Source organism: Saccopteryx leptura, chromosome 1 (assembly GCF_036850995.1).
Source record: "Saccopteryx leptura isolate mSacLep1 chromosome 1, mSacLep1_pri_phased_curated, whole genome shotgun sequence".
In the NCBI taxonomy this organism is placed as follows: Eukaryota; Metazoa; Chordata; class Mammalia; order Chiroptera; family Emballonuridae; genus Saccopteryx; species Saccopteryx leptura.
In genome coordinates this window covers 189,024,791-189,046,406 of record NC_089503.1, presented here as the reverse complement: position 1 = coordinate 189,046,406, position 21,616 = coordinate 189,024,791, and the positions used below count along the sequence as shown (strand labels likewise).

Here is a 21,616-nt window from a genome sequence, read left to right as displayed (position 1 = left end):
CCAACAACCAGACCCAATTTAAGAAGAAAAGTGAAATAATCAACAGTTTCAGACTGCAGTTTGAAAAGAGAGGGGGGATCTGATGACCCTGACATGTTCATCCTTTTCTGCTTGAGGGGAATTAAAGGGTATTTATGAGAACTGTCCTCTGTTACTAAAGTCAGATGGTTGCTTTGGCCCTTCTAAAAATGTTTTTTAATATTAATTTTTCACTAATGACATTTTAATGCATCAGTGATAAATCCTTGCCAATGGCCTGTTCCACAGCGTCGGGCAGTGCGTGGGGCTGTAATATTCCTGACCCCAGTCCGTCACCTGGACCAGGACCATGCATCACCCAACGCTGAAACCAATCTGCACCTCCCTTCCACAAGCTGTTATCTCAATGCATCCTTGCCTATCAGTTCTAGAGAATTCTGTGCAAGCGTCTAACTTTTCCAGGATCCTCACCGGGAGAGGCGATCGGGAGTGTGGCAGGGTGGGCTGCTGTCCATCAGAGAAGTCAAGTGAATCCACCATTGTCAGCTCCAGGGAACACACAGGGGCAGCCCATGTGGCCTTTGAACCCATGGCCCCCCGTAACAGTCACCAGATTAAACTCTGGTTGTGGGCAGGCTCCTGATGAATTTGGAGAAACCCTATTTCAAAGTCAACGTCAAGTGATACAGATGACTCTGTAAAATGAGGATTTTACAGAGGAAAAAAAAACATTGAATGGCTTCTCTGACTCTGATTGTAACCTGCCACATGGAGGAAGAAAGGGGAAGGAAAGTGGAGAGAAAGGAGAGGAGATGCGGCAGTCTCTCTGGACACTTAGCATCATCAGAGGGGACAGTCACAGGCACCCATGAAACTCGAGCTGCCTCTGCTTCTCCCGTAAAATGTGTACAAACATTTGGAATTAGCTTTCTGTGATTTTACAGCCCCATTCATTTGTTCACTCACACACATCCATTGCCAGGTACTAGCCGAGGCTCTGTGAGACTGAGTCTCTCCTAGTTACTGTTAGATTATGAACTTAGCATAGTTCATGCCTGATGAAAACCAGACAGGGATGGAGAAAGAAGCAGAAAATGAGGGCGGGGGCAGGAGGGACTACATCCCAACTCTAGCATTTAGGGAAACATCTGACCAGAGTTTAGTCCTGTGTGTGTTAGATGTTGTTTACACACATAGTAGAATGAATGTGACACAGCCTGACTCCGCTGTGTGACCAGAGTTGTCTGTGTCTAGGCTAGATAAAAACATCTCACCCCAAAAACTTTACCCTTCCTTTGATATCTGCTTGGAAGAAAGTCTAGGCAGCAGCTGGCCTTCTTCACGGGGTTTTTGCACATGCACAGATGTTCTATGGCAGCACTCTTTAGCCCTGCTGCAGGGAAGGCTGTCCACCCAACCTTACAGGATGGTTACTAGTCACCAGCATGCCAAGGGGCTAGGAGTCTGCAATGGGATTTCTAAATGTTGTTGAAGCTGACTTTCCAGAACACAACCCATCCACTCCATAAACATATGAGGCCTCGCTCTGCTTAAGGCATTGAGCCAGAGGGGGTTGAACCTGCACTTGAAGACGCTGTGGCTGAGAAGGACTCAGGCAGTGAGAGTGACAATGAAATGTCCCAAAGGGTCCTGAGAAAAAAAGGCATAAAGTACTCAGGGAATACTGCCTCAGCCAGATTTTTTGAAAGAATAAAATGCAATGAAATAAATAAAAATAAGCCAAGCAGAAGCAAACAAGCAGACAGAATAAGAGAGGATGTCCCAGAAGAGAATGCAGCCCAGCCCACAACCCACGGGTCAGCTGGATGCAGAGGGAGGTCAGGGTCTGAGAAACCTCAGAGGCCCAATGACCAGCCACCTGGAGGAAGGAGGCCACACTGGACCTGTGGGCAGGGACACCAAGGAGGATGGGGCACTGTGCTAACAGGGGGTCCACTCACCTGCTGCTGGGATTCCCAGTCAGTCCTGCAACGCCCAATGCCGATCATTTAAATAATAAGTTCACTAACCTCAAAAATGTCTGAGCGCAGGATTCAGCAACATGGGATACAAAGAGGAAATGACAGCCTTTGAGACCTTCTGCTCAAGAAGGGGCAAGAGAAGAACAGCATCATAACTCTCCCAAGAGGAACATGGAAAGATGGTTGGCAAAGCAGACGGAGCCTGCACTCCTCCAGCTGCAGATGCGACGCTTCCTGGAGCTGTTGTGGAAAGTTCAGCTGCAAGGTCGTGGCTCCGGGGCCTGAGTATGCAGCTAGATCACCTGGAATTTTGTTAAGTACAGCTAGTGCTCGACTTACGACCACGATTGGTTCCGACAGACCGCTCATAACACGATTTGGTCGCAAGTTGAATAGGCTATATGTACAGTACTGTGAAATGATGTTATAAAAATCTTTTTTTTTTTTTTTTGATTTAAATTTACTTGTTCTTTATTGTAAATATTGTATTTGTTCCCGTTTTGTTTTTTTACTTTTTTTTTTTTAAATAAATTTTTATTAATGGTAATGGGATGACATTAATAAATCAGGGTACATATATTCAAAGAAAACATGTCTAGGTTACCTTGCCATTAAATTATGTTGCATACCCCTCGCCCAAAGTCAGATTGTCCTTCGCCACCCTCTATCTAGTTCTCTGTGCCCCTCCCCCTCCCCCTAACTCTCCCCCTGTCCTCCCTCCCCCCACCCCTGGTAACCACCACACACTTGTCCATGTCTCTTAGTCTCATTTTTATGTTCCACCAATGTATGGAATCATGTAGTTCTTGTTTTTTTCTGATTTACTTATTTCACTCCTTATAATGTTATCAAGATCCCACCATTTTGCTGTAAATGATCTGATGTCATCATTTCTTATGGCTGAGTAGTATTCCATAGTGTATATGTGCCACATCTTCTTTATCCAGTCTTCTATTGAAGGGCTTTTTGGTTGTTTCCATGTCTTGGCCACTGTGAACAGTGCTGCAATGAACATGGGGCTACATGTGTCTTCACGTATCAATGTTTCTGAGGTTTTGGGGTATATACCCAGTAGAGGGATTGCTGGGTCATAAGGTAGTTCTATTTGCAGTTTTTTGAGGAACCACCATACTTTCTTCCATAATGGTTGTACTACTTTACAGTCCCACCAACAGTGAATGAGGGTTCCTTTTTCTCCACAGCCTCTCCAACATTTGCTATTACCCGTCTTGTTGATAATAGCTAATCTAACAGGGGTGAGGTGGTATCTCATTGTAGTTTTGATTTGCATTTCCCTAATAACTAATGAAGCTGAGCATCTTTTCATATATCTGTTGGCCATTTGTATCTCTTCCTGGGAGAAGTGTCTATTCATGTCTTCTTCCCATTTTTTTATTGCATTGTTTGTTTGTTTGTTGTTGAGTTTTATGAGTTCTTTGTAAATTTTGGAAATTAGGCCCTTATCTGAGCTGTTGTTTGAAAATATCATTTCCCATTTAGTTGGCTGTCTGTTTATTTTTATATCAGTTTCTCTTGCTGAGCAAAAACTTTTTATTCTGATGTAGTCCCATTCATTTATCTTTGCCTTCACTTCTCTTGCCATTGGAGTCAAGTTCATAAAATGTTCTTTAAAACCCAGGTCCATGAGTTTAGTACCTATGTCTTCTTTTATGTACTTTATTGTTTCAGGTCTTATATTTAGGTCTTTGATCCATTTTGAATTAATTTTAGTACACGGGGACAGGCTGTAGTCGAGTTTCATTCTTTTGCATGTGGCTTTCCAGTTTTCCCAACACCATTTGTTGAAGAGGCTTTCTTTTCTCCATTGTGTGTTGTTGGCCCCTTTATCAAAGATTATTTGACCATATATATGTGGTTTTATTTCTGGACTTTCTATTCTGTTCCATTGGTCTGAGTGTCTATTTTTCTGCCAATACCATGCTGTTTTGATTATTGTGGCCCTATAATATAGTTTAAAGTCAGGTATTGTAATGCCCCCAGCTTCATTCTTTTTCCTTAGGATTGTTTTGGCTATTCGGGGTTTTTTATAGTTCCATATAAATCTGATGATTTTTTATTCCATTTCTTTAAAAAATCTCATAGGGATTTTGATGGGAATTGCATTAAATTTGTATATTGCTTTGGGTAATATGGCCATTTTGATTATATTTATTCTTCCTATCCAAGAACAAGGAATATTTTTCCATCTCATTGTATCTTTTTCGATTTCCCTTAACAATGCTTTGTAATTTTCATTATATAGGTCCTTTACATTCTTTGTTATGTTTATTCCTAGGTATTTTATTTTTTTTGTTGCAATCGTGAAGGAGATTATTTTTTTGAGTTCGTTTTCTAATATTTCATTGTTGGCATAGAGAAAGGCTATGGACTTCTGTATGTTAATTTTGTATCCTGCGACCTTACTGTATTGGTTTATTGTTTCTAATAATCTTTTTGTGGAGTCCTTCGGGTTTTCGATGTATAGGATCATATCATCAGCAAAAAGTGATACCTTTACTTCTTCTTTTCCAATATGGATGCCTTTTATTTCTTTGTCTTGTCTGATTGCTCTGGCCAGAACTTCTAGCACCACGTTAAATAAGAGTGGAGAGAGTGGACAACCCTGTCTTGTTCCTGATTTAAGGTAGAAAGTCCTCAGTTTTATGCCATTTAAAATGATGTTGGCTGATGGTTTATCATATATGGCCTTTATCATGTTGAGATATTTTCCTTCTATACCCATTTTGTTGAGAGTCTTAAACATAAAATTGTGTTGTATTTTATCAAAAGCCTTTTCTGCATCTATTGATAAGATCATGTGGTTTTTGTTCTTTGTTTTGTTGATATGGTGTATTACGTTAACCGTTTTGCGTATGTTGAACCATCCTTGAGATTCTGGGATGAATCCCACTTGGTCATGATGTATTATTTTTTTAATATGTTGTTGTATTCGGTTTGCCAGTATTTTGTTTAGAATTTTAGCATCTGTATTCATTAGAGATATTGGTCTGTAATTTTCTTTCTTTGTGCCATCCTTGCCAGGTTTTGGTATGAGGGTTATGTTGGCCTCATAAAATGTGTTTGGAAGTATTGCTTCTTCTTCAATTTTTTGGAAGACTTTGAGTAGAATAGGAACCAAGTCTTCTTTGAATGTTTGATAGAATTCACTAGTATAACCGTCTGGGCCTGGACTTTTATTTTTGGGGAGGTTTTTAATAGTTTTTTCTATTTCCTCCCTGCTGATTGGTCTGTTTAGGCTTTCTGCTTCTTCATGACTCAGTCTAGGAAGGTTGTATTGTTCTAGGAATTTATCCATTTCTTCTAGATTGTTGTATTTGGTGGCATATAATTTTTCATAGTATTCTACAATAATTCTTTGTATATCTATGATGTCTGTGGTGATCTCTCCTCTTTCATTTTGGATTTTATTTATTTGAGTCCTGTGCCTTTTTTCCTTGGTGAGTCTTGCCAAGGGTTTGTCAATTTTGTTGATCTTTTCAAAGAACCAACTCCTTGTTTTATTGATTTTTTCTATAGTTTTTCTGTTCTCTATTTCATTTATTTCTGCTCTGATTTTTATTATCTCCTTTCTTCGGCTGGTTTTGGGTTGTCTTTGTTCTTCTTTTTCTAGTTCCTTAAGGTGTGAAGTTAAGTGGTTTACTTCGGCTCTCTCTTGTTTGTTCATATAGGCCTGAAGTGATATGAACTTTCCTCTTATTACTGCTTTTGCTGCATCCCAGAGATTCTGATATGTCGTATTTTCATTTTCATTTGTCTGTATGTATCTTTTGATCTCTGCGCTTATTTCTTCTTTGACCCATTCATTTTTTAGAAGTATGTTGTTTAGTTTCCACATTTTTGTGGGTTTTTCCCCCTCTTTTTTGCAGTTGAATTCTAGTTTCAAGGCTTTATGATCAGAGAATATGCTTGGTATAATTTCAATTTTTCTAAATTTGCTGATATTGTCTTTGTGGCCCAACATATGGTCAATTCTTGAGAATGTTCCATGTACACTAGAGAAAAATGTATACTCTGTCGCTTTGGGATGAAGTGTCCTGTAGATGTCTATCATATCCAGGTGTTCTAGTATTTTGTTTAAGGCCACTATATCTTTATTGATTCTCTGTTTGGATGACCGATCTAGAGCCGTCAGCGGAGTATTCAGGTCTCCAAGTATGATTGTATTTTTGTTAGTTTTTGTTTTAAGGTCAATAAGTAGCTGTCTTATATATTTTGGTGCTCCTTGGTTTGGTGCATATATATTAAGGATTGTTATGTCTTCTTGATTCAGTGTCCCCTTAATCATTATGAAGTGACCATTTTTGTCTCTGAGTACTTTTTCTGTCTTGTAGTCAGCATTATCAGATATGAGTATTGCTACACCTGCTTTTTTTGGGGTGTTGTTTGCTTGGAGTATTGTTTTCCAGCCTTTCACTTTGAATTTGTTTTTATCCTTGTTGCTTAGATGTGTTTCTTGTAGGCAGCATATAGTTGGATTTTCTTTTTTAATCCATTCTGCTACTCTGTGTCTTTTTATTGGTAAGTTTAATCCATTTACATTTAGTGTAATTATTGACACTTGTGGGTTCCCTACTGCCATTTTATAAATTGCTTTCTGTTAGTTTTGTATCTAGTTTGATTCTTCTCTTTTGTTTTTCTATCATTTGTTTCTGTTTGTTTGTGTTCCATACTTCTTTCCTCTGTTGCTATCTTTTTTAAGTCATGTGTTTTTGTGGTGGTTTTTTCTAGGGTGGTTACCATTAAGTAATGAAAAGGGTACCTACCATATTCATTGTAGTACCCTATCTTATAAGTATTTCTGCACTTCATCGTCCTTTGCTACTGTTAATCTCCATTCTCTCACCCCTTTTTTTTTTCCTTTGTTGTCACAGTTTAAGTTTGGTTTTATTGTGTTCTTGGTGGAGCTGTTACTTGTGGTGTTGTTTTCTTTTGTTCTTTGAATCTGGTTGGAAAACCCCCTTTAGTATTTCCTGGAGTGGGGGCTTTCTCGTGATAAATTCTCTCATCTTTTCTGTATTTGTGAATGTTTTTATATCTCCTTCATACTTGAAGGATAGCTTTGATGGGTATAGTATTCTTGGCTGAAAGTTCCTCTCTTTCACGGCTTTAAATATTGGGCTCCACTCTCTTCTAGCTTGTAGAGTTTCTGCTGAGAAATCTGATGATAATCTAATAGGCCTTCCTTTATATGTTGTACTCTTCTTTTCCCTGGCTGCCTTGAGAATTTTTTCTTTGTCATTGGTTTGTGTCATCTTTATTATGATGTGCCTTGGAGTGGGTTTGTTGGGGTTAATAAAACTCGGTGTTCTGTTTGCTTCTTGAATTTGAGGCTTTAGTTCTTTCCACAGGCTTGGGAAGTTCTCGTCTATTATTTGTTTGAGTATATTCTCCATTCCATTTTCTTTCTCTTCTCCCTCTGATATACCTATTATTCTTATGTTATTCTTTCTGATGGAGTCAGATAATTCCTGTAGGGCTTTCTCGTTTTTTATTATTTTTGAGTCTCTTTCTTCTTCTCTCTGTTGTGCCTCAAGTTGTTTGTCTTCTATTTCACTAATCCTATCTTCAATCTGGGTTGTTCTGCTAGCTAAGCTTGTTACCTCGTTTTTCAGCTCGTGAATTGAGTTTTTCATTTCTGTTTGATTTGTTTTTATAGTTTCAATTTCCTTGGTAATATATTCTTTGTGTTCATTGAGTTGTTTTCTGATCTCCCTATATTGCCTTTCTGTGTTTTCTTGTATATCTCTGAGTATTTTTAAGATTTCTATTTTAAATTCTCTGTCATTTAGCTCCAAGGCTTCCAATATGTTAAGTCTTTTCTCCATAGATTTTTCCACATCTATTTGTGTTACCTCTCTTTCTTTTGTATCCATAATATTCGATTTCCTCTTTCTTTTTGGCATCTGAGGGTGGTCTTGTTGATAGCACTAATTAGAATTAATAAAGAGTAAAAAGTAAAAAAAAAAAAAAAAAAAAAAAAAAAACAAAAAAAAAACAAAGGGTAAAACACCCCACAAAAAAAAGCAGTAATAATTTATTATTTCCCCCTTTTTTTTCTTTCTTCTCCTTCCCTCCTCTCCCCTCCTCAGGGAAATATCATGCCTATAATGGAGGGCCTGGTTTGCGGTGAAGAGTTCAAGGGGCAAAAAAAAAAAAAGGGGAGTAGGGACCTACTAAATGCAAAAAAAAAAAAAAAAAAAAAAAAGAAGAAAATCTTAGACAAGCATAAGTTGATCTGCCTGCGGGTGATGGTCAACTAAGAGATATAATGAGAGGGATAAGAGGGAACCAGAAAAAAGGACAAAAAAAAGGAATAATAAAGAAGAAAAAAATAAAAATAATAAGTAAAAATATGTTGTATTAAGTGGAGCAAAGACCAAATACAATGGAGACCTTGGGTTGGGAGGACCCAAAATGCCACAAAAATAAACTAACAAGAAAAAAACAAAAACAAAAGCGAAAAAGAAAAATAAAGCCAAAAAAACCCTTGAGTCCCAAATTAACTAATTTGTTCGTGATTGAGGATTAAATGGGAGGAAAGTAAAACGAGAAAAGAAAAAACGAATAGAAAGGAAAAAATAAGAAAAAGAGAAAAACGAAGGAAGAAATAAAAAAGGAAGAGAAAAAAACAAAATAAAGCAAAAAAAAAACAAACAAAAGAGGAGAGAGTGAGAGTTAAGTGTCCTGGAGTATAACCCCAAAGGAGGGTGAGGATGAAGAAGAGAAATAAAATGTAACACTTATGGGTAGTGTAGTTCAAGAAAAGGGAAGCATAAGATGGGCAGAGAATAGAAGGACCGAGGTTGAGGAAATAAAGGCAATAAGATAGAAGAAACAAACAACAACAACAACAACAACAATAAAAAAATTAGTGGAACAAGTTGTAAAGTCTGTGGATTTTTCTTGATTTTGAGATGTTAACTTCTTCCTTTTTCTTTTCTCTCCCTCTTCCTGGTCGGTGACTCTGTACCCCAGGCTCTGCCCCTGTGTCACATTTAGGTAGGGATTTGCAGTTGATGGGATTCTATGGCAATGTCATATAATTGGCTTTAGTCTTGCTGGTAGTCAAGGCTTGTTGGCGTTTGCAGGGTCCAACGATGAGAGAGTTTGCTTTCGTGGATTCTCTCTCCTAGTCCCCCCTTCCTGAATTAGCAGCCTGGTGATCCAGCTATAAGGCTGCCACTGCTTCTGCCTGGGGAGTAAGAGGCTCAAAGAGCTGGGAAATCCCCACTCTATCCCCACTCAGTGCAAGGCTTTGGGAAGGGCTCTGACAGTCAGGGCCTCCAGTGTAATCAGGCGGGGGTGGGAGTCAATTGTTGTCAAGGTGACTGTTCAGCGCCTAGCATTCAGTTGGACCTCTCAACCCAGGCTTTCCACACTTTGTAGCCTGTTTTGGCTGGGAAGAAGAGGCACTAGTCTCTGCTTGCGACTAGTGTGGTATAGATCTTATTATCTGCCAAGTCCTTCTTGTTAGCATTTATCCCTGAATATGGAGGCTCTATCAATCAGAAGTTGCCCCCGCCCCTTTAGCGAGAGGCACTAAAAAATATCACGCCTCTTGTCTTGGGTCGGTGAACTGAGAGAGATCTTATCAATTAGACCCGAGGGTGCGCAGATTTCACGGGTTAAGTTAATTTTAGTAATTGGGTCGCAGCTGTGCTCCTGAAGGTATTTCAGGCTGCCTGCGCACGCCCCTCCCCCAACGCTTGATTGTTAGCTTGAATGGCTGGGTGAGGTGCCCCGCCCGCGGAGAGAATCTCCCAAGTAGGGAATACCGCCCTGGGGCCTCTCCCGCTCCCCGTGCGCGGGCCGCTGGGAACGTTAGCGGTGCTCGGTCTGCAATGCTCGGTCTGCAACCAGACCGGGCGCGCGCCAGCGGCTGCTCGCCGCTCCGGAGTGTGGGCGGTGCTCGCTCTGCAACCGACCCGGGCGCTGCTCGCGGCGGCTCGCGGCGGCGGCTGGCGGCAGCGGCTGGCGGCGGCGGCTGGAGGCGGCGGCTGGTGGTGGCTGCTCGCGGCTGCTGCTTGCGGCTCCTGAGTGCGGGATGACTTACCACAGGCGCACTTCCTCGCGGCTTGAATGAACGTCCCTGCGGTAGCTTCCTCCACACCCTCGTCTCTCAGATTCAAGTGATGACAGTCCTTTTGCTTTCAGTTTGTGTGGAACTCCGTAATGCTCCGAAGATAAATTTTCCTGTTTCTAGTTGATAAATTTGTTGTGATTTTGGGGAGATCTGTCGGACGCGCTGCTCACAGCGCCATTTCCGTGACGTCAATGTTATAAAAATCTTTAAGTCATATTTTATCATAATTTTCTCTCATTATTGTACCGAGTCTGGGATAACAGTTAAAATGGTGCACGCAGAGATGGTAGTGCTGCTGGTAGCTGGTCTGCACTGTTGTACGCCCAGCTGGGCAACACTTGTGCTGCCAGACGTGGAGCAGTTGTGGCTAGCGATTGTTGTCGTAAAGTCGAATGGTCGTAAGTTGCATAGGTCATAAGTCGATTAATACCTGTAGCTAACCCCACATCAAGTATTTGACCCATGAGGTCAGAAGTGAGGCCCCCAAAACTACATTGGTACTAAGTCTCAAGGGAGGCAGATGCTGCTGGTCCAGGAAGAGGACACGGAGGACTTTGGCCTCAGGGAAGTGAGGAACTGGTTCACCAGAGGTGACGAGGCTGTAGGCACCCCAGCAGGGGGAAAGCACGGACATATAGGTGTGTGGTCGGAGAAGCAGGGCTATGTGCTGCTTACAGTCAAGTTGGGGACAGAATGAGACACCTGAGGATAGCATGACACACAGCCTTAGTAGATCATGAGCTCGTCAGTTCCAGTGAGCCGAGCGCGGTTGTGCTAGAATTGTTACCACGCTTACAGCAGTGCCAAAGGAAGCGTGGCTTCCACATGGCCTGCACCCTTCCTCCTCAATGTCTCATCCTGCCCCTGCCCCTGATCTCCAAACCAAAACAGCCAGCCATTGGGGGCATAACTGATCCTGTCCCCTAAACAAAAATCTAAAAACCACTTCAGTTGAGCCAAAGCAAGGCTGGAAATTTTCAGAAGGAGTTTTAACAAGGAAATTAAATTGTACAAGTACAGAAACAGTGGCATTCACAGGCACACAGTTCTCATTTCATCTAGAAATAAAATCAAATGGGCCCAAGGTTAGCATGACTAATACAGTGTGATGATGGTGTGCAAGGTGTCCTTGGGTAACTGTGTACCCCCCAGCAAAGACATGCTGAAGTCTGCGCTCCAGTACCTCAGAATGTCACCTTATTTGCAAATAAGGTCTTTATAGCTGTAACCAATTTAAAATGAGGCTATCTGTGTGGGTGCTAATCCATGTGACTGGGGTTCCACCTGTAAGTAGGTGAGCATAATTAAGGAGGGCATTTGCATTCCAACAGAGACGCCTATAAGGGCCAGAAACATATCAAACTCATTGGTAAGTCCTTCGTTGTAGCCTCTGCTGGTTGTGATCATGGCCACAGAGGAAGGGCTGGGGCTGGAGGGTGACAAACACCCAAGCAGTGGGTTCGGGGTAGCCAGGCTGGTGGGACTGGGGAGGTAGGTCATGTGGCCCAGCAGGGAGACCCACTGATGGGTTTACCACCTCACAGCTGACGCCACTCACGCTCCATTCTTTCTTGTCAAAAAGAGAAAATGTGCACATTCTTTTAGGAAATGAAGTGTGGCATCTTCCTTCAGCAGAGACATGTCCCATTCACCACAGGCTGAGCACAGCCAGGTGCCCCTCATAGCTCCCAAGTCACTGATTAGTACCATGGCCTCAGCGTCCCTCTACATTTGGGGCAGTTTTGAGTTTTGCTTCTTCACATTCAAAGAGGGTTTGCTGGGGCTTTGTTTACCTGATATCTCACCCTCTATTCAGGAGAACCCAATCCAGTCACAGCGTGGGGACTATTATAGATGCCACATCCCGAGAATCATGGTCCAAAGCCAGGAAGTGCCCCAACAACCCTGTGCTGTCAAAATGTATCCAAGTTCTAGAGAAATTGCTGGGTATACCTACATTCCAGTGAAAGCACATTGGTAACTTGCATAGCTCTACCCTTGTTTTTAGTCTAAATGGAAACATTCAACTGGTACTCAAGAAAAATGTCCCCAGACAAGTAGTTTTGAGATAATAAAGAATAAGGTGGTTTAATGGTTAAACCTGGGGCTTCTCAAGATGGATCACAGGTTATCAGTGCATTTTCTCTCCTGAAATTGAATGGCATAGCTGAATGAAGACCTCCTCAGAGGATTTAGAACAGGTGTGAGCATGACATCATCTAATCCCAGCACTGTTGACATTATCTGGGGATTCATCCTGACCCCTTGTCACATCAGGGTGACAATGTGAGCCTGGGAGAACTTCCAGATACCACAACACAGTTTCAGGCTTAAGTTTGTTTCTTGATTGTACAGTAAACAAGTAACCTTACATGGTGTGCATCCCACAGGGATAGGCTATCCCACAGACTTCCCACTAATCCAAGATGCCCATTGCGTGGCATCTGTATCCTGACTACCTCCCATCTCACCTTTATCGCCCGAGCATGTAAACTGATCTTGACGATGTTAGTGACAATTTAATGAGTAATGACTGTGCAGCAAGCTTTTAATTAGTACTGTACATACATTATCTTATTTCATCTCACAACAACCTGGTAGTTGTAAGAATACCTCTCTAGTGAAGGGGGTGTTATTATCCTCACTTTACAAATGGAAAAACTAGCTCATGGAAAGAGGTCAAGAGCTAGTAAATGGTTACTCAAAAGTTGTACCCAGACTCCCTCATTGTCGAAATCCATATAACCACTAGGCATACTGCCTCCAATATTAGCACAGCGGGTAATTCTCCTCAACTCTTTACTTCTTTAAAGAGCAACCTAGAAAGTCTAGTTGGGAGACTGGCTCTTCACTCCTGGGGCATCTCCCACAAATTCAATTGTCAAGCTTTCTTATATTTGCAATTACATGCACAGTTACTAAAGGTTGTGAGATTGAGCTCATCATTTAAAAAAAAGTGTGGTGCGTGTGTGGTTTGGAAACCACATCTTCAAGGTGGTTAGTCAGCCTTGGGACATGCTGCAAGGGAAGCACGTCACTGATCCATTCCTTAGTATGTGCCTCTGAGCACACACAGGCGTCCAGGACACAACACAAACAAAACAAAGTCCTGTCCCCAACAGCCATTCAGAATACTGAGTTAGTAAGTCGTCTCGCAGTACAAGTTAACCAGTCCTGTGAGCAAGGAAATGGGATGTGACAGGCCTGTGGCCAACCACAACCCCAGTGGAATTCACAGTCCCTCAATGCTGCTTCTCATCATGTGGTTAACAGGTCACATAATTTATCAGGAAAAACACATGCTCCTTTGGACTCTTTTATTAGTGAAAGAGAATTAGAGACACCTGGCTGTTGTTCTCAGTGCTTTGGCTAAAACTTTTAGCCAACTTGGGACATTCTTTCTTATGATAAATATTAGGCTAAGTATACTCAGACGAGCATTTGGGGACACTGGTAGAAGTCCATGCTGTCACATCACAGGGAAAAGTGGGTTCATCCATCCCTACCTCTCTCAGGACACCTCTGCAAACTGGCCCGACTCTGTGACTAAACCACACAGTGGTCAGAGCACATAAACCGTATCTTACAAGAAGGCAAACAAAAATGTGGGAAGCAAATAAGAAACCTCAACATATTTATGAAAATGTGACTGAGACATATGTAAATGTCAAAGAAAAGCTGTGAGATTTGTAAGACTCGTTTGGTGGATTTTTCTCCTGGGACAAAGGAAAGGTTCTGAGTTAGCTTTTCTCAGGGACCAAGTTTATGTTTTCCTGGGATTTCCAGCCAGGCTCTGATTATGCAGTGACTTCTCATGAAAGCTTAGAACCTGTGGGGAAGGTGGCAGGGTCCTGGTGGGCCCTGACCTCATTGAAGAGCACACAACACAGCCTGTCCTGCATTCACAAGCACACTCCTGCCAGGAGCTACTGTGCCCAAGTTAGAGATGAGAAGTCTGAGGCTGCCAGATGGTGTCGTACCCAGACCATACAGCTCAGAAGTGGCAGAGCTGGGCCTCATCGGAACATGCGCAATTCCAGAGGCAGACCTGCTGAGGCTCACAAACAGCCAGTGCTGCCCTAAGCACCCTCGAGGGAGCCCCCGTGAGCTCCAAAGCACAGGTTGCCCGCGCTCTGCAGGCCACCTGGATTGTGCTACTTAAAGAGAAGCAGCTGCAGGCTGTTCCTCAATAAACAAAGCTGAAGGAATCAGCCTCCTCCAGGAGGCCCACCTGCTGCACCAGCGGTGCACCCAAGCCCAGCTTCCTTCCTGTATATAAGGGACCCTCCAGAGCCCAGAAGCCTGGCTTGGCAAAGGACGCGCAGGCCTCGTGGGCGGAAGGCTCATGCTGGCACCATGTGGCTGCGGTCTCTCCTGCTCTGCTTTCCCCTGTCTCTGGCTATAAGTGGTCTGCACGAACCTGAGGTCCCAGAAGATGCTGGCGAACTCCACTGTGGGCCCCAAGGCCTTAGGTTCACTGCACATTCTTCCAGCCTGGGGACAGGGACTCCTCCCAAACTGACCGCCTGGGGTAGGTCTGACGACTCACCTGGCTGAGCTGGCAATGGCTCACCTTGACCGCCTAACACCAGCCCAGCTTCCTGTCCTAACGCAGTCCCTGTTGGTAAACTCTGCAACTTCTCCAACCAGGACTTGTCCCCTCACCACTGAACCTGACCTTGGTTCTTCTCTCTCCTTGGCGGTTGCCCCTCAGGGTTGTCCTTTCCCTGCATGGTCATTGCGGTGACTGACCACCTGCTTCTTGCCCTTCCCCACCCCCCAGATGACCATGGACTGCCACACAGCATGCAGAACGACTCTGGCTGCGGCATCTGGGTGACAGAGGGCCCCGGTGGCTCTGCAGTGTTAGAGGCATCCTACAGCAGCTGCTATGTCACCCAGTGGGTGAGTATGACCCAGTCCCAGGAACACTGAGGTCACCGTGCCCCGCCAAGGCTGAAGCCAGGACCTCTCTTTCCAGGATTCCCTCCACATCATGCCCATCAGAGTAGAAGGGGTTGATGCACCTGGGCAGAGGAAAGTGGTGAAGACCAGGCTGCTCAAGTGTGCCAAGGTTCTCCCAGGTCAGTGCTCTGCGCAGTACCACCCGACACTCATGCAGGATGGTCCTCTACCTCTTCCCTCCACACATCATTAGGATAATTTTCACCTGATAGTGCTCGGCACAGGGCATTGGGGCAGGGCTCGGCATGCTCCCTCCCTGACCCTAGCTGGTGCTCCGAGTGCTATCACTGCCTCAGCAGTGAACTTGGGAGGCCAAGGGTCCTCCCAAGTGGGACTCAAACAGGAACTGGCCCGGCACCAGGAGCTCCTGAGTCATGAGGGAGGTCAGGAAGGACATGGAAGCTGTCTGGAGTCCTGGCCCCCGAGGGGCAGGCAAGAACTAAGGACAGGACTCGGCCTTCCATGCGGGGGCCACTCGATCACCTAGCTGGGGCACTAGATGGCTACTCGGATGTCGCCTGCTGACCTGGGAGCCCCACTTTTAGACACAGCAGATTTGAAGTTATAACTCCCTTGCTCACCAACTTTGCTGCTCAAAAGATTGTCTAGAGGGAGAAAGCTGACCTGCTGCTTCTGAACCTGCATATCAGGAACAGCTATGAGTAACACATGGGCACTGGGCTGAGAAGCCTCCAAGGTGGACTCTTTACTTGAAAGAAATTGAGAAGCCCACAGCTTCTATTGACCATGTTAAACTTTTTTCAAAAAGTACTGATATTTCAAGGATGCTTGCTTGCAAGGTGACTTAATACTTGCTCAACTTCCTGAGACTTAATCTAGTACATAACATGGACATTTCTGCTCAGATGGTCTGAACGTTGATGGGAGTTTTCATGTTTTGTAACAATCCCTAAGCTTTGTTATGTGTTTAATTGCTCTTCTCTCCAATATCTAGCCCTACGCGCTCCAGGGGCTGAGCTGTGTGACTCCGTCCCTGTGTGGGACAGGCTGCCATGTGCTTCTTTGTCCACTACACAGAGAAAGTGCAACACATTGGGCTGCTGCTACGACACCAGTGGGAGCTCCTGTTACTATGGAAACACAGGTGTGTGATGCCTCTCTGAAACCAGCTAAGGAAAAGTGCCCGTTACTTACAGCTGAACCTGGAGAACTAGTCATACCCTCACCGCACCACTGTCAGAATACACCACTGTCAGAAGGCAGATAGATATTCAAGGTGACCCATGCTGAGAGGCTGATGCATAAACCATGCCTACTAGAACCCCTGACCCTCAGTGATGGAGCTTCCTACACAGCCTTCTATTATCTGGGCTCCTAAAAATCAAACATAAATAACATAATGACCTCAGGAAGCTAAGTCTGTGTGCAAGATACTACCTGACCAAACAATAAGTTGTTCCCTCCAGGGGTTGATGGTCTGATTCAGTGTCTAGAGGGCCTTATTCCAAAGACGACTGACTATAGATTTCCCAAGTCCTGGTCCAAGGTTTTCTAATGCAAACCTCAGTGAGCATGGGCCACACTTGGTTCTAAGCTCTGAAAATAACTGATAAGTAACACAAAACAGGCACTGCTGTCCCCACTTTCAGGTGAAGCTATAGCAAGGAGGTTCAATATTTTGCCTGAGGTCATACAGTAAGTGATGGAGGCAAGATTCAAACCTGGGAATGCCACCTTCTCAGGGGAGTGATCAAAACCAAGTCCTTAAGCCTCTTGTCTGGCTGGCTGAACAGCAGAGGTAGCCTGCCGTCAGCCCAGCCCCTCTGGTGTTTCAGTGACCTCGCGCTGTAGCCGGGATGGCCACTTCTGCATAGCCGTGGCCCGGAATGTGACCTTGCCACCCCTGCTCTTGAGCTCTGTGCACCTGGCCTTCAGGAATGACAGTGACTGTAACCCCGTGACAGTAACACAAGCATTTGCCCTGTTCCGGTTTCCATTTTCTTCCTGTGGCACCATGAGGCGGGTGAGAACTGCTGACCTTTCACTTTGCTCCTAACTAGAAATTGGGCAAGAATGTTTCTAATGCCAGGGGGTGAGCTGGAATACTTAGCCTTGAGGGATATACCTGATGCTGCTCTGTGTGGGGGTGGCTCCTAGGACAGGAGAGAGCTCATTCACTGGGAACTCTGAAACCACCTTTGGGAACAGGCACAGACCATCCCAGCTGGGCCCCACAGGAATGGCACACCCACCAGGTAGATGTGAATAAGAAAAAGGCTGTTCTTAACCCATGGCCCTAGGAATTGAGCAAGGCCTCACCTGCGATGGTGATAGCACTCCTAATTGCCTCATCTGAACTCTCCAAGCCCCTTCCTTTCCTTTGTCCTCAAGGAAGGTGAAATGATGTCCCAGGTTAGTCAATGCTGCCCGCCTCTGCCTCTGCTCACAGAGCAGGAAATGCAACATACAATAACTAGGTAGCATTGCTGAGAACTGTGACCAAAGCAGGTCCTGAGGAAGCAGCTGTGGCCAGCAGAAGTAACAAGTCATCTTCACCTGCTCTTCCAGATCACTGGACAGCAGGCTGTATATGAGAACGAACTGGTTGCAGCCAGGGATGTGAGAAGCTGGAGCCACGGTTCTATCACCCATGACAGCATCTTCAGGTAAAGATCTTGCTAACCTGACTGCTTGGATAGAATGACTTCCCTTCTTGTGTAAAGCAGGAGTTGATAAGTAAGCCCTGAATCTACAGAACGATCCATCACAACCTGTCTGCTGACTTGGCTGTCCAGCCTCACTGACCCATGATGCCACCAACTTGATCTAAGTCTCAAACTCATCTGAGATTCTGTTTCACTTAACACATCTCCTGTCCCTAGTTTTGGCTTTTCCTGTCTACCTTCACAGTCCATGCTGTGGCGAAAAGGGGCTCTTTAGTACCTCAGATCAGATAGAACACTTCAAGCCATGGGATGACAATGAGAGCTCTTTAACATGATCTCGGGGTGTGACCTGCAGGACCCTTCTCCAGCCTAACCTCATCCACGTCCTCAGTCTGCACCCACTCTGCTCCAGCCCGACAGCCTTTGTAGTCTCCAAAGGAACGCAGGCTCTTTCCTCCATATGTGGTTCTTTGTCAACTGTCCTCTCCCTCAGGAGTACCACCCAGTGACTGTGTCATCTTCCTTCACATCAAATTCTGCAAGATCTTCCCTAACTGCTCTCTCCCCGAAGGCCCATGCCTGCTTTGTTTCTGTATATTCCACTCCTAAATGTTGATGCCCTTTCGTATAGGTCTCTCCAACTAAAAAGAGGACTCCCGCAAAGCCAGGAACAAAGCAGTCATGTTTACAAACTTGTCCAACACCTGTCACTTAATGTCTCCTCAAGCACAAAATAAAAGGTGACATGACCCACTCAGGCTGGCAACTGTGTCTCTGCAGGTTCCGAGTCAGCTGCACCTATGCTGTGAGCAGCAGCATTCTCCCAGTGAATGTCCAGGTTCTCGTTTTCCCACCACCCCTTCTTGAGACCCAGTCTGGACCCCTCACTCTGGACCTTCAGATTGCCAAAGGTACAACCCTCTTGGGCTGAGTGACTGGCCTACATCTGAGTCCTGTCACTCTTCTGGTCATGAAGCTCCTGCCTTGTTTATAACTTGTTTATAAGATGCTCACTAGAGGAGTTTGTAGGTCTGTCTTAAGCAACCTAGAGTTTTCCTGGCTCTGTCTTTACTGCTTCAACTTCCTTTGGCCTCTTGCAGATAAAAACTACAGCTCATACTACAGTGGTGGTGACTACCCAGTAGTGAAGTTACTCCGGGACCCTATTTTCGTGGAGGTCTCCATCCGCCACAAAACTGACCCTGACCTCGGGCTGCTGCTGCATCAGTGTTGGGCCACACCCAGCCCAGACCCCCTGCATCAGCTGCAGTGGGCCCTGCTGGTGGAGGGGTGAGTGGCTCTCCATGTGGCTGTGGTAGGGTCCCTCCGGGAAGCCTATCTTGACTGGATATATTTGCTTAGATGCCCCTACTCTGGAGATGACTACCAGACCCAGCTGATCCCTATCCCTAATGCCACGGGCCTGCTGTTCCCTTCCCACTACCAGCGTTTCAGCATCTTCACCTTCAGCTTTATGGATGTGATGGCTCGGAGAGCACTCAAGGGACCGGTATGATTCCTTCTTCATGCTCCTCAGTAGGGATCTGACCCTCTGACCGAACTCCGTTGCTTCTACCTCACTGACACTCCTCAGCCCAGGCTAGCCTTTAACTCTGGCTGTCGGTATTGCTTCAGAGCAATCCTTGACACCCATGGTGTGAGTGACATTTGAATTAGACCCTAGTTATTAAGTGCTGTTGTAACAGGGCTTGGGCTATCAAGACTAACTTGCTCTCTGCTCCTTCCTGGGGAGATGGAGCAGTGTCAGCCTCTCCTCATGACAAGGAGCCATACCACAATCCCCACTCTCTTGACTCCCAGGTGTACCTGCACTGCAGTGTGTCCATCTGCCAGTCTGCAGGGACGCTGCCCTGTGTCACTTGTCCTGCTTCCCGGAGTGAGTATCAAGCTGTCTACACTCGAGTCCCGGGTCTAACCTTTCACCGCGTGCACAAATGACTCAAAATAGAGATTCAGTCTATGAATGAGGCTTCTCTAAGTATAGTAATCTTAGAATGCAATAGAACAGAAAGGCCACTTGCTTCGAAATCCCAGGCCCTTTAAATCTGAAAATCCTCAAGTAACTCTAGTCTTGGCTTTTTCCATATGAATTCTCACTGAACTGGGAATCAAACAGGCATGGCCTACATATGGCCCAGTTTAAAAAAAAATAAAAAATAAAAAAAGCTCTGGCTAGTTCACAAAACGTAAACTTCTACACCTGCTTGGAGGCAGGTCTGGCTCTGTGACCTAACGACCAACAGGTGGACGTGATTGAAGGCTGAGTATGCATGCTAGTTGGTGAGGCCCAAAGCTCCTACTGTGTGTATGTAAAAATCTCATGGTAATTAAATGATAGTTAAGAAAAATAATATATGACATATTGAACATCTAACTTCAGTGACATAATCTATACTTCTAGAGGACTAAAACACACCTAGATTAACTTTTCCAAGGTGCTTTAACTGGCTAAAGACATTGGATTCAAACAGAACTCTGCTATTAACTGATTACCAGTTCCCTTTGTAACACCGGAGAGAGTCTTGGTATTAATATGCTTTTATCTAAGTGACTGTTTAAGAAAGAATGGAAGTTCAGGCATAGTCTGCTTTCATGATCCGTACTCCCCAATCCTGGAGAAACTGAGGTAACAGTTGATCTTGCTCAGATTTGTATTAACACATAACTATGAAGTCTAACACATCAATGAGTTTTTTTTGTTTTGTTTTGTTTGAGTGTTTTTTTAAGGCATGGAATGGAGCTCTACATCTTGAGGAGCCTGGCTTTGTATTAGACTTTCATATCCTAGCTCCCCCAACCCCACATTCAAAAATCTAACATGTCCCTAGCTCATCTCTCCAACAGGGAGAAGAAGCTCTGACATCCGTCCCCACAACAGTACTGCACAGATTTCCAGCCAGGGTCCTGTGATTCTACTCCAAACAACTAGGGACGCTTCAGACAAGCTTCGTAAATACTCAAGTGAGTAGAAGGCTTCACCAGTGACCTGAACCATTAGCCAAGAAGCTACATCCTCACCTATTCCTCTACCTTACTTACATAATCAGCATGGATCTCAAAACATGACTAGCTTGTTTTTTCTATAGCTAGAGACTGCTAGTCTCTATCAGGATTGAGGTCATGACAATAACTTCCCTTTCCACCCACCAGGTTCTCCGATAGATTCTCAAGCTCTGTGGGTGGCAGGTGTCTCCGGGACCTTAATTGTTGGCATCATATTAGTGTCCTATGTGGCTATCAAGAAACAGAGATGAGTTATTCAAAATGCTAATAAAACGAGATTCTCTAGCAACTCGTGCCCAGCTTCTCATTTGAAAGGCTGATGCCTTTAGGTTATCTCTATACCTGTTGTTGGCATCTCAACTTTTCATCTTGGGTGGGGCGGGAAAGCTGTTTTACCCAATAATAGGGTATCATGGTTTTTCATGGTTTTTATTCTTTCTATCCAAGCTCTTTTAACTTCTGAATATAACATTTCAGTATAACTTCATTGTTAGTTGACAATTCAAATAGTATATTCAATAACTAAATATCTCAGACTTAGCAGGGATTTTACAGGCTCAAGGGAAAACTGAGTCAGAACTAGTCTAGAGCTAGTCAGAAGTAAATTAAGGTTCATTGAGGCCCTGGGTGTAGAAGAAAATATTGGGCCCCTTACATTAGAAAAAAGTTTAAAGTGGGGTTTTGCGGAGCCCTTCAGAAGTCAGGGCCCAGATCGTGCACTGGGTGTGCCCGCCATTAAATTTGCCTCTGGAGCTAGTCCTGAATCTTAAGTCCACTGTCTCTCAGTTGAAACATCAGGACAAAAGGAGGGCTGATAGACACAGATGGCTGGTCTCACCCTGAGTTTGATTACATCTAGGCTGAGTTTTAAGAACTTTTTTGTGTGTGTGACAGGGAGAGAGAGAGAGGGAGAGGAAGGCAGAGAGAAGAAAAGA

General features: G+C 44.4%; 1 protein-coding gene across 1 annotated transcript; it reads left to right on the top strand.

Moving 5' to 3' along the window:
* Positions 1 to 14,421: 14,421 nt before the first annotated feature.
* ZP4 (zona pellucida glycoprotein 4) lies at positions 14,422 to 20,932 on the top strand. Its single transcript, XM_066360896.1, has 12 exons — positions 14,422 to 14,596; positions 14,849 to 14,970; positions 15,047 to 15,149; positions 15,986 to 16,135; positions 16,827 to 17,014; positions 17,560 to 17,657; positions 18,438 to 18,568; positions 18,758 to 18,947; positions 19,020 to 19,167; positions 19,479 to 19,554; positions 20,523 to 20,627; positions 20,829 to 20,932. The coding sequence occupies exons 1-12, from the start codon at positions 14,422 to 14,424 to the stop codon at positions 20,930 to 20,932; spliced, it is 1,590 nt and encodes a 529-aa protein (XP_066216993.1).
* Positions 20,933 to 21,616: the final 684 nt, after the last annotated feature.